This window comes from Microcaecilia unicolor, chromosome 11 (assembly GCF_901765095.1).
Source record: "Microcaecilia unicolor chromosome 11, aMicUni1.1, whole genome shotgun sequence".
NCBI classification, from domain to species: domain Eukaryota; kingdom Metazoa; phylum Chordata; class Amphibia; order Gymnophiona; family Siphonopidae; genus Microcaecilia; species Microcaecilia unicolor.
In genome coordinates, this window is record NC_044041.1 from 185,639,141 (window position 1) to 185,652,415 (window position 13,275).

General features: G+C 44.8%; 1 protein-coding gene across 3 annotated transcripts in view; it reads right to left on the bottom strand.

Moving 5' to 3' along the window:
• Positions 1-11,105: 11,105 nt before the first annotated feature.
• The window catches only part of KDM1A (lysine demethylase 1A), a 59,637-nt gene continuing 57,467 nt past the window's right edge, over positions 11,106-13,275 (bottom strand). For all 3 annotated transcript variants that reach the window (XM_030219851.1, XM_030219850.1, XM_030219849.1), the window contains exon 19: positions 11,106-11,768. In XM_030219851.1, coding sequence (XP_030075711.1) covers positions 11,583-11,768 — 186 coding nt within the window. In that variant the 3' untranslated portion in view covers positions 11,106-11,582. The remainder of the gene's footprint in view (positions 11,769-13,275) is intronic.

A 13,275-nucleotide genomic window follows, 5' to 3' on the forward strand; every position in this document is an offset into this window, starting at 1 on the left:
GCAAGCTTACAGAGCACGGAAAGGAGACCTGGAGAATGGTGTTCTGGACAAGTCTCCCTTGCTTACAAACCAGTGACAACATTGCAAATTTGTTTAATCAGCTGGGGAAAATACCATTATGTACTCTAGACGTGCTTAACAGGTGATACTAGAGGCAACCCTGAAACCACACGGTCCTGCCACTCTTGAAGTTGTCCTGGGGAAGAAACTGCAGCCTCAGAGGACATATTGGCTGTTAAAGGCTTCGCAGTAGATTAGAAGCCAAGTGGGGGCATGATTGGTATTCCATGTAGGTGCTTACGTTGTTCTTTACAGGAAATTCATCCACCCTTCAAAGTGCTGTGTAATTTATGGCGGATGATTTAACTTATAGAACCCTATCACATCTGATGTGTTCCTCCCCTAAAACCAGAGCTGGGCACTGATTTCATTTAAGCAGAATGTCATCTTTCTAGCACCTACGTTCATGGACAGGCAAGCACTGGGGTCTTGAAATGAGGAAGTGGAATGGTCTTATAACGACCCCTTGCTGTAAGGAGGAACATATCACGGCAGGTGGGGTTGATGCTGTCATAAGTGGAATATTTTTTATATGGATTCTAATAAGGGTAGTTAATTCTATGCGATAAGCTCTACAAGCGAGACACATCTAGGTATCAGAAAAGCAGAACACTCCTGAAATGGACATTTTAAAAATTAAACCAGTGGGACTTGTTCACAGTCTTAAATTAAAATATATTTTAGATAAAGCCCCCTTTTCATTCATTTTGTCTATAGAAGCCTGCCTCGCTGTGCTTTCTGTAAATAACCTTCCTCTAGCGCAGCAGTTAAGTAAAGCTGGAGGTGGATTCTGTCCTTGTGGGTTGCATGGAGTGAAGAAAGCTGCTTCAGTTTCTTCTTGTATGTATTAAACAGGCCTTTTTCTTCATGCACTACAGCTAAGAATTTTGCACTGTATTACGTTTAAAGCAAGTTAAAACAGGATCATCTTTTCTGGCCTTGAAACAAAAAGAGAACTTTGAAGCTGAGGCTCGAACACTCTCACTCCAGAATTCTCACCATATGCTAGTGATAACGATGAGGTTCAGTTTCTGTCATGCTACAAATCAGGTCGCCCTTTGGAGATGCTGTCTGGAATAGTTGGGGGGGGGGGATGGGGTATGTGGAGAAAAGGGCGATTTAAACAACACAGAAGCTGTAAGCTCCATTTCTTCTGCTTTTATTGCATTGCTGGGGAGAAGCCAGCTAGCTGGATTTTCAGGCTCTTCACAGCGATTAATCATTGTGGATATTCTGAAAATCAGACTGGCTGGGGGGTCTCCCCTAAGCACCGCTCAAAGGTTTTGGAGGCTTCACCTCGTTTGCCACACCCATAGTTCATTAACAGGAACCATTCGTAATCTTGCTGTATTGATCCGTCACAGACAGGCATCATATACGCTGGGCAAAGCAGGAATGGAGCCTGCAAAACTGAAAAGGAGCCTGCAGCAAAGCAAAGGAGGAACCTCAGTGGTTGTTATAAGAGATGCATAACTTCAATACCAAAAACTTAGAAACCAAACTGCTGTGCCAGAAAAGCAGGGGACTTTGGAATAAGACCACAAGATGAAGAAGCTAAGAGCCAATGCTGAAGCAGATTGTTACTTTGAGAGTTCTAGAAATTCTGCCTTAAGTGCCAATTACTGTGCTGTGTGAAAGATTGAGTCATTTTTCTTTTGAGTTTAGATTGGTTGAAACATATGCAGGCTTATAATTAATTGTATGCAATCTCTTTCCTGTTCCCGACCCAGTTAATTAATGACATTTGCCCTTTTGCAGTATTTTACTTTCCCATATGGCATAAGATGCTCGATGAAGAAAGAGGTTCTATTAAGATAATTGTGCTCTTTTTTTCAAAGCACTTAGACTTACCAAGTTACATACTAACCTGTATAACTTTGTAAGTAATGTGCTTTGAAACTGAGTCTTAATAATGGCAGTCCTTGGATGTGCCCTGGCTAAGACTGTAAGTGAGGTCTCTCAAACAAGACATGGGTCTGTATAAAATACATATTCCCCTCTCTCTCTTCCATGGGGTAATTTGCAGTAAAAGGTGAACAGATCACCTGCTGAGCAGTGTTTGGGGGTTTCCCCCCCTTATTTCTAGAGGCTGTGAACATTGCCATGCAGTAGCCTCAATGGTGGGGGTAGGAAGCCCAGAGCTGGGAATCAAACCCAGGTCCTTTTGCATGGCAGTATGCAACAGTTGCCATTGAGCCAAGCAGCTGCAGTAACTGAGTTCAGTGCTATCCAGTAACTGAGATCTCAGGAGAGTGCTGGAGTCTGCCCTGCTTTTTTGCAAAGGGTTTGCAGCACCAGGTTCCAAGTCTTGCTACAGTGATGAAAGAAGATGTACATAAGTATTGCCATACTGGAACAGACCAAAGGTTCATCAAGCCCAGCATATTGTTTCCAACAGTGGCCAATCCAGGTCACGAATACCTTGCAAGAGCCCCAAAAAGTACAAAACATTTTATACTGCTTATCCCAGAAGTAGTGGATTTTCCCCAAGTCCATTTAATAATGGTCTATGGATTTTTCCTTTAGGAAGCCGTTCAAACCTTTTTTAAACACCACTAAGCTAACCGCCTTTACCACATTCTCTGGCAACGAATTCCAGAGTTTAATTACACATTGAGTGAAGAAACCTTTTCTCCAATTCATTTTAAATTTACTACTTTGTAGCTTCATTGCATGCCCCCTAGTCGTTCAACTCCACTCATTATTTTATAGACCTCTATCATATCTCCCCTCATCTGCCTTTTCTCCAAGCTGAAGAGCCCTAGCTGCTTTAGCCTTTCCTCATAGGGAAGTCGTCCCATCCCCTTTATCATTTTCGTCGCCCTTCTCTGCACCTTTTCTAATTCCACTATATCTTTTTTTGAGATGCAGCGACCAGAATTGAACACAGTATTCAAGGTGCGGTCGTATCACGGAGCGATACAGAGGCATATCATTAAAGTGGAAACAGAAACGCCCTCACCGTCTCTGCTAGATGTCCAACCGCGTGGTCATGGTTTGGTGACAGGAGATTGCGGACCAGGCCCAGTTTGGGTAGGGTTATCCTGTTGTGGACTTGTGGCAGGTAGTCTTGCTGTCCGTTCCCGCTCCCCAGAAAAGCAGAATTACATCTATTCACGTTTCTCTCCCCCACAAATGCCTTTTTGTAGATGTTAGAACAAGCCAACTGTCATTGTGACTGTAATCAAAGGTTCCTTGCCCGTCAGATGTTTGTCATATTACAAGCAGATTTAACAAAGTGCCAAAGTGAACCCCAGTATTGCCTGCAGTGCCAACTCACAGAAAAAATAGTGACTTACAAAGAGAAATCTTTAGTTAACTGGCATTCTCCCAGTCTCTTCCTTCTTAAATAGGCCTGATGGAGATCAAGGGTAGTGCTTAAGCCTCATTTGCCAATAACACTCCTGACCAATCCAGCAATAATCATGTGCCTCAGCCATATTATTATGCGCTAACCCAGGATTCCAGTTTTTTTTTTCCTTCCACTAGGCCAGCATCTTGCTTTCTACTTCCTGCCAACAGGGCATCTGTTTCCCCACCTCCTACCAGGCCAGCATCCTGTATTACCGAGGTTCTCAAACCTGTCCTGGAGGAACATCTGTCAGCCAGATTTTCGGGATATCCGCAATGAATGTGGATGGGAGATACTTGTGTGCAGCGGACACAACATATGACATCTTGTGTGTATTCATTGTGGATATCGTGAAATCCAGACCAACCAGAGGGTTGTTTCAGCTACACTGCTGTACACCACCCCTACCTGCTTCACCGCGCTGTATGTCATCACCTACTAAATCACCAATCTGCACACTCTAGGGAATTTTGATTTATGGTGCTATGTGCTATTTCTGCGCGGAAAAGCATTATAATAGAAGCAGGACACCGAAAGGAACCAAAAATGGCAGATCCGCACAGAACTACACTTAGGTGCCCTGTTATAGAATAGTGCCTAAGTGTTTCTGGACGGATCTGAAAAAGGGGTGTAATGCTGGGAAGGGACATGGGTGGGTCAGGGGATCACGTCCAAAGTTGGCCTCAGATTCTGGCGCTAGTGCTACTCTGTAAAGGGAGCCTATCGCGGAGTGCCCTTTATAGAATACCGTTCAGCGCCATATATCGAATCTAGTCCACTATGTCCTACACCTTCAGCAACTTTCTGCCACGTCGTACCAGTGCACCACTCCGTACCCCACCTCGTACTAACCCAGCATCCCACTCACCACCTCCTACCGTTCTGCACACAACCTTCTTACAACCGAGCAGCTTGCCTCTGCCTCCTGGTCAATGTTCCCTCTAAGGAGTGACATGCAAATTTTTTTTTAAAACGAACCATTTTGAGCGCCAGTATTAGCGATGTATTTCATGAGACCGGAAGCGACAAAGAAACAACCGCACAGACCATATCATATGGTGCAAATGTTTTTGAAACTCGTTCGGGTCGGTAATTGATTTAGTTTAATTAATCTGTATTGAAATTTTTATAGTTTAATTTTGTTTGAAAGCTGGGCAGATATTTTGTTGAGCGATGCTCCTAAAACGTATGAGCAGTCGCTCATGTGCTCCGCTTAGAGGGAACATTGCTCCTGGTAACCAGCATCCTGTTCCCATCAGCTCAGGATTCCATACAGCACTGTCCACATTGCCGTCAGTCAGCCCTTTTCTTCTTCAGTCTTTACTAACTTAAGAACCTGGTTTACCAGTTTCACATCTCAGGTCTACCTCATAGCAACACAGCATCCCATGTACTATCACCTGCAGCCTGGGATTCATCTGCAACTAAACTTGAACTCCTTATACATCCCAGAAACAGAAATGGTAATAGCCCCTCATGAATCACACACTCCTCCTCAATTCCGTAGAAGCCCATAGCGTTCACTGATCCTTCACTCTTTTAAAGCCAGTAATATGGTGTGATAAATATTACTCTTTCAGTCTCATGCAGCATGTGGTGTGTTGCTGCTCATGGGTGTCTGACTTATAATACATATATGTGAGCTGTGAGTCTCACGGAAGGTGCTGGTGCCAGAAAACCATTTCTAAAAGGTGTTCTGCGTAGAAAACTCTCCAGCAGAGCCCTTGAACCCGAGTGCAATAGGATTTTCATTGTATCCTTTCAAATTGAAAGTTGATTTTAACACCACGTACTGTTTTTTTCTAGCAAGTTGCACACGTTAGTACAGCTCTGAGCTATCTTAATTCTTAATATTAGGAGCAATAGGAAGATGATCTGTATGCCTGTAAATGTAGCATGTAAATATGGTAAGGGTCCATTGAGTCTGGCAAAACTGTATTCAGTACCAAACATCTATGCATGGAGGTAGGATGTATTTTAAATATTTCTGCATGAGTATTTAAAGACTGCAATTTGTATAAACTCTTTTGCAGCCTGATCACCCCTATCTGTTACCAGCATAGTTGTTGATGAATGCCATTGTGCTTTGGGCTTCGCACATTTATAATTTGTTTTCGTTTGGGAGGGGGGGGGGGGGGGGGGGGGGGGGGGGGGAGGGTGGTGATGAGCAGAACAAAGTTTAGAGACTGAAGGGTAAATTCATTGCCAAGGAAAAGCTACGTTCTAGGTTTGATTCATGAGGCGGGGAAATTCCGCCCTCTGCTGGTGGTTCTTCTCACCTCTCAAGAGCTGCTCAGCAAGTTCTTATTTTCAGATGCTTCCACTGAAATTTATGAGAAGTATTTTATACCCTGCGTTCGTCACCTGTCAATCCACAATACAGTTCTGAATATCCTGAAAACTAGACTGACAACCACTATTCTACCAGATGGGAGACTGTGCCTGAACAGCTCCTTCAAGACTAGAACATGGCTGCCATAGGGAAGGGCCCAAGAAGTCTTAAATGCTATTTGAAGGACATGGGCTGGAGCAGGACACTTCCCCTAGTCTGCTCCATGCACAACTTTACTTCAGCAGTGTGGGACCCCCCCCCCCCCCCCCCAAACACCCATGAAATGCTTATATAGAACTTACTGTAGACTCTAGCACTCAACTGACCTCAGGAGCTGAATGCCAAATTGTTATGTGCAAACGGCAGACTAAGGTTCAGAAAACTGCCCCATGTCATAGTAACCAAGTAGGTGACTGCAGATAAAGCCCTGCACAGTCCATCCAGGCTGCCCAACAACATAAACTCATTCATACGAGGGCAATGAGCAAATATACTGCAGCTACATTTTATCTGAATTTACAGTGCAGTAAAACCTTGAGCCAGGCCTTGCAGGATAAATTAGATGAACTGCTTATCGGCAGTGCTTCCCTTGTCAGTGGTCATCCCTCTGTGGTTGATGAGGTTACTATAACCCAGAAGTAAGAGGGGATAAGGCACATCACCCCTCTAAAAAAAAAAAAAAAAAATCTGATTCTCTCCTTTGGTTCTAAATTATGCTATTCCTGAAGGGACATGCATACATCACATCAGTGTTTGAATAATAAAGCATGGATTCAGGAAGTATAAGTTTAAAAAATGGCCGGAGGTGATAAAAGGCATGCATTCAAAAAAAATAAATAAATCTATCATCCCCTCTTTTAAACTTTGAGGCCCACACCTGTCACCCATAAGCAGGCCTCGGTGATGCCTGTGCGCCCTTTCTGGCCAGAATGACTAGAGAGATATCTCCCAATATTTACTCTCCATGCTGCTCTTTCAGGTAGCAGAGGGGGTTGAGTATCTCATATTCCCTGCTGGCTGGAAATGATACATAGAATAACAGAGCGAAATCATACAGCGTTGTAGTCTGCCTTTTACCTTGTATTCCGAAAAGATCTAAAACCACAGAAAATTCAATTTATTAGCAACAAAGGTAACCTAATCAAGAAACAAGCAGTCCGGTGTTTTAAGGATATGCCGCTAATATTTCATTAATGGCAAACATACCCTGTTTTCAAAGGTGTGCGCCAAAGCCCTGCTTAAATTGTTTTAAATAGGGCCTTACCAGTCAGCTGTTTGCTCAGAGAGGGCACTAGCCTATGTCAGCTTTGAGAAATGGCAGAATCTTAGCAGAGATTGGGTGTCAACGCCAGTAATTGGGAAGCACAAACAGTGCTGGTCAGACTTCTACAGTCTATGCCCTGATCGTAACTGAATAGATATGGATGGGCTGGAGGGTCTTCGACCTTAGGTTCAGAACTTTTAGTACAAGAAGAGTGCTGGGCAGACTTCTATGGTCTGTGCCCTGAGAATAGCAAGGAGAAATCAAACTTGGGTATAAAGTATCACATACCATGTAAATGAGTTTATCCTGTTGGGCAGACTGAATGGACCGTTCAGGTCTTTATCTGCCATCATTTACTATGTTACTCTTTGGGGTTCTTCATGGAATGGTGCTACTAATTGGGATTCCAAAATCTTCAGTAGAGTGCTGGGGCAGACTTCTACGGTCTGTGCGCTGGGCATGGCAAGGACAAACCAAGCTCTGGTATACATGATCAAGTATCACATAACATGTAAAATGAGTTTTATCTTGTTGGGCAGACTGGATGGACCGTTTAGGGTCTTTATCCGCCCTCATTTACTATGTTTTATTGAATCTCAGCCTAAAAAGAGCTTCCAGTAAAGGAATTTTTTTAAAATCCTTCTACTCGTACACTTCATGTCTCAAGACTTTTCTGCTCATATACCTCCCTCCCCCCCCCCCCATCCGAACTTGCAATGCTGTAGACATGATCCAGGTTTCTACAGCTGTGACATAGCCACAAAGCCTGCCTCCAGCCTCTCTCTGTGAAGGTCCAAAGTGAAAGGGGGCTGTCTAATGCTGCTTTAAATGTGCTATAAAGGAGAAGATGGAGTCTTCTCACCTCGCTTTTTTTTGTTTTTCAGACTATATGGAATGTATTTTGTACAAGAATAAAAAGCTATATTTTTTCTATTTTCTGAAAGTTTGATTGGGATGATGGGGGTGAATTGTTGAAAACGGTTGCTTGGCTGGCACGAGTGGCACAGAAGCTGCTCAGTTTTCATCTGTATTTAAACGCTCCTGCTGCAATGCTGTATATGTTAACCCCCCCTTGAAGCGAACCCTCCAAAATCTTTACATTAAAGAAAACATGGCTGCATTGCAAAGGGAGAGCCATCACCAGCATACATGAATCACCTCATTTTGTTCCGAGGACAATGAACATGCCAAACCGTGCTAAACCTTTTTTTTTTTTCTGTGTTACCTAAATGTACACTGGAGGCAGTAAGGGAACTTGCTCGGTCCCACGCGCTTTTCCCAGCGTTGGCCATTGTCTGCATGTCTAGTCTGGAGGTCTCAGAGTTTGTCTGCATGTATATCTTCCATCAACTATACAGAAAAATATGTAATCAATAAAATTATCAGTTTGTATGTCCTGTGTTTGAATTATTTGGTGACAGTACTGTTTTAACTACCTCTTGTTCTTGTTGTCTTTAATTTCCTTAATGGTTGTGGTTGTACGTCTTCTGTTCTTGTCTCATGACCTTGTGTTCTAGACTGAGTCTCCTTCATGGCTGCAGCCAGATGTCGTTCACCTGACCTGGCTCTGTTCTCTTTCTCCAAAAACGTACTTTGCCAACCACCTAAACTGTTTCTCTCAGAATCCTTCAACTTGTTAATCTAAGTCAATTGGACTAAGAGCAATTCATGGAGTGGCCAAGTGCTGCTGAGCTGGGAATAACATTTTGGTTCAGGTGGTGAAGAATCTAACTTGCTGATAAGCTACCTCGACAACCTCTGCTCTACCCACAAAGTGGCCCATACACACGTTTATTCCAACTGAAAGATATTTACTCTCTAGTGCTGGGATGTCTTTCAAGCACACAGCCCCTATCCGTATCTTCTGTGGAAGCAATTTGGATGCTTTATTCCTCATGTGAACCCCCCTGAAGTCCAGCTGAAACAAGCTGTTCCATGTTACGTTATCTAATGCCTTCAGGGCAAAAATGTGCAAGATGTGGCAGCTCTTGAACCTGCTGTACAAACCTTCAGAGTGAGCAGCAGTGTTAAGAGAAATGCTGCTTACAGGAGAGGTGGCTGAGGTTTTTTGGGGTGTATGTACTGGAAATATATTTGTGACTGTTTTCAAATATCTAGACCAATTGTGCACAAAGGGAATAATTCTCTAAAGGTCACCTAAAGTTGGGTGCTGGGATGTTGTACACTAGGCACAGATTCTGTTATAGCAATTGCACACCTAATTTAGGCATGAGCTCCTACACCAGTCAAATGGCTTGTGTAAATGCTCACGCCTAACTTCAAGTAGTCTAACTAGCATGCGCAAGCTAGGCACGCTCCTGTCACATCCATACCCCACCCCCCCATAGCAGTTATGCACCCTGAAATTTGTGTGCACAGATTATAGAATACTGATGACTAGGGCCAGTTACATATGTAACTGCTAATTTCAATGATAGGTTGCTAACGCCAATTAGCAGCTCGTTAGTTAAGTTCCGCATTTAACAGACCCTGTTCTATAAACTGCATGTGGAACTTGGGCCCAGATGATCAAAAGCACATGCGGGCGCTACAGGCCATTAGCGCCGGACTAGCACATGCGTTTGCCTACGTCCCAGCGCTGGGTGGGGCTTCACTACCATATAAGGGAGTTTCTCCCTTATATGGTAGTGAAGCCCCACCCAGCATGCACTGGGCAGGGCACTGTCATTTTGCAGGTGGCACTGAAAGGAGGGGGAGTGCTACTCCCTCCTCCGTCATATAAAGATACCGGGGGGGGGGGGGGGGGGGTAGTTCGGTGCCTCTAGACCACTAGGTTGGGGGAGGGGGCAGGGTCGGGCAGGCTGGAGGTCCACTGGACCTACAGGCCGCATTGATGTTTAACAGGTCCGGGCTGTCAACTTCTGTGGGAGGATTGTGCCTTGGGCATGTGCCCAGGCACAATCCTCCCACAAAAGTACCCCTATGATCAGAGCTAATAGCATGCCTAAATTTAATGCAAAATAAACACTACATTTAATGCCCCAAGCTGTTCTGGCGCTAATTTTAGAGCGCTGTTTGGAACTGCATGGGACTTCTGATCATCGGGCTGTTGGTGTGCTAGTCAGAGTTGGGTAGGCAACTTTATAGGAATTAGGGGAAAATGTATTTTTAAAAACTTTTCATCACCCTCTCAAAACCCTACTGTGAAATGCTGGGCAAGACTTGCCTCTAAAGACAGTTCTGCTACTGGATCAGTTTAGTTCTGGAGTTCTTGCAGCTGTCTTACGAGAAACATGTCACAAAATCATGCCATGAGATGGTGCTACAGGTATAGTATCATGCTTAGGTAGGAATATTTTCATATTAGTTCTGTTTTAATGGGCAGGGCTGGGAAAAGCTTAGGTGCCAGAGAAGAGCTGAAGGCTGGTAGGAGCTGGGTCCAGGAGCAACAGCAGCTGCGGTGCTGCAGGTGGCAGTGAAAAAGGCTGAATGGGAGGAAACAAGTTGAGAGAGATAGAGGACAGCAAAGTTTTAAAAATTAGATTAAAAAATGATAAACCATGGAAAACCATTTCCCCCCGTGGCTCTCATGAATTTTGGCTAGTGCCTCAGTTTTCTAAAAAATGTTCCACCCAGGATAATGGAAATGATACAATTTCCTGCTGCCAGGCTTGATTTTGGCCTCAGGATTTCCTATAGAGGATGGGCATATAACAGCATATTTAGAAACAGCCCAAACAGGGACTGATGTATTGGCAAGTGGGTTTGGCTTTATGCCCTTTGACTGCACTGACGTCTGCTCTGTATATTTATAATACCCAATTCCAGATGCTGCTGACTAAAAAAGGGATAAATGATCCTTGGTGAAACGACTCAGAATAGAATAAACCAATCTCCTCTCATATCAACTGCATTAACAAAAAGACAGTAACAATTTTGTTGGAAATGCAGCATTAGAAGTAAACCACCATATGCTCCTTTTCACAGGTAGGGGCAAGTTACTTGCCCCCCAGAGGCGGCCTAGTTAGGAAACGAGCAGTCTGATATTTGGAGATACGTAGCCAATACATTTTGCCCTTGGGAGGGAACCAGAAGGGGGAGAAAACCAGGTTGAGAGATTGAATATGTTATCAAGGACCTTTTAATAAAAAATTTTATTTTCAAAATAAAAAAACGGTACACAAATAAACATAATTACTATAGTAAATCGCTACTGGAACAGTAATCAGTTACTTAACAGGTTGTAAACCTCTTGTGAGAAGTATAAATCCACTAGTAAGTCAGTAGGTTCCTTTTGCATCAAACTAAAACTTTGCTCCAAGACCTTACGGTCAGAATCCCTGCCATGATTCGTTAACACGAAATCCAGGAGCGTCTAAGCCGACCAGCATCAAAAGGCTACAGGGGAAGGGGCAGCAGACACAAACGTGGAGAATGTGAATTTTAATGCTGGCAAATACTGCGGACAATTACCAGTCACAGTTTTACTGCAGACGTGTGAAATGTGGTTGCTCAGACTGGTACACATTCATTTTCTTTTACTGGCCCGGTCTGCTGCTGCCTGGGCATTGGTGTGCTTCAGTTCCGGCAAGGGCTTGCTTCTGCACACTTTCTCACATGCTCGGAGATGGCTGGGCGGGGACTCCTGCCGTTGCCTGACGAGGTAGAGTATACATAGCACCGAGAAACTGGTCTGCAATACGTCCTGCTTCTCTCAAACCACTCAGCAGAGCCCCGTGGACTGTGGCTGGGTAATTCCGAATTGTATGCTCTCCCGCAAAGAACAAACGAGGAATGGGCTGGAAGGGGACAGAAAACATAAAGCCAAACATGACAACGTGGACATCTAAAACTGACATTTTCTGAGAGCATCAGCTTGGAAAAAGGTAAAATTATGTATCATACCTGATAATTTTCTTTCCATTAATCATAGCTGATCAATCCATAGACTGGTGGGTTGTGTCCATCTACCAGCAGGTGGAGATAGAGAGCAAACTTTTGCCTCCCTATATGTGGTCATGTGCTGCCGGAAACTCCTCAGTATGTCGATATCAAAGCTCCATCCGCAGGACTCAGCACTTAGAGAATTACACCCACAAAGGGACACTCTGCCCAGCTCACCACCGCCGAAACGGGGGAGGGGAATTAACCCAGCTCATCCCCCACACAAGTGGGGGAGGGGAATCCGTCCAGCTCATCCCCGCGGAGCGGGGGAGGGACACCACCCCGCCGATGCGGGGGGATCTGGCTTATCCTGCAACCGCGGGAGGAGCTGACTGACCCTAACACCGCCGAAGCGGGAGGGTTACAAAGCTGCCCTACAGCCGCACGAAGCGGGAGGGAGTGCCGGCAGAATTTAAGTCTCAATCCAGCCCCGTAAAACGGAGGGGAGAGGAATGCAGCAGCTCACTGTAACACAAACTCGTCTCAACTCTTGAAGAATCCAAGTGAAAAAAACTTGAACACGAAGTCCTCCTGAAGTAACTGAAGACTAAACTTGAACCTAAAATTCAACCAGAATATAAACAGTACAGATATCTGGGAGGGGCTATGGATTGATCAGCTATGATTAATGGAAAGAAAATTATCAGGTATGATACATAATTTTACCTTCCATATCATCAAGCTGATCAATCCATAGACTGGTGGGATGTACCGAAGCAGTACTCACCCAGGGCGGGACATAGAAATCCATGACCGCAACACTGAAGCTCCAAACCGGGCCTCCGCCCGAGCAGCCACAGTCAAGCGGTAATGCTTGGAGAATGTAAGGGCCGATGCCCAAGTTGCCGCCTTGCATATCTCTGCCAAGGAGACGGACCCGGCCTCTGCCATCGAGGCCGCCTGAGCTCTAGTGGAGTGGGCCTTCAACTGAATAGGCGGCACCTTCCCCGCGGCCACATAAGCCGCTGCAATGGCTTCCTTGACCCATCTTGCCACTGTAGGCTTAGCAGCCTGCAGACCCTTACGAGGACCTGCAAACAGGACAAACAGATGATCCGATTTCCGGAAATCATTGGTCACTTCCAAGTATCTGATGATAACTCGTCTCACATCCAGATATTTGAGAGCAGAGTATTCCTCTGGGTAGTCCTCCCTACGAAAGGAAGGGAGACAGAGCTGCTGATTCATATGGAAGCGAGAAACAATCTTGGGCAGGAAGGAAGGCACTGTGCGAATAGTCACTCCTGCCTCAGTGAACTGCAGAAAAGGCTCTCGACATGAGAGTGCCTGGAGCTCGGAAACTCTTCTGGCTGAAGTGATAGCCACCAAAAAGACTGCTTTCAACGTCAGGTCTTTCAGAGA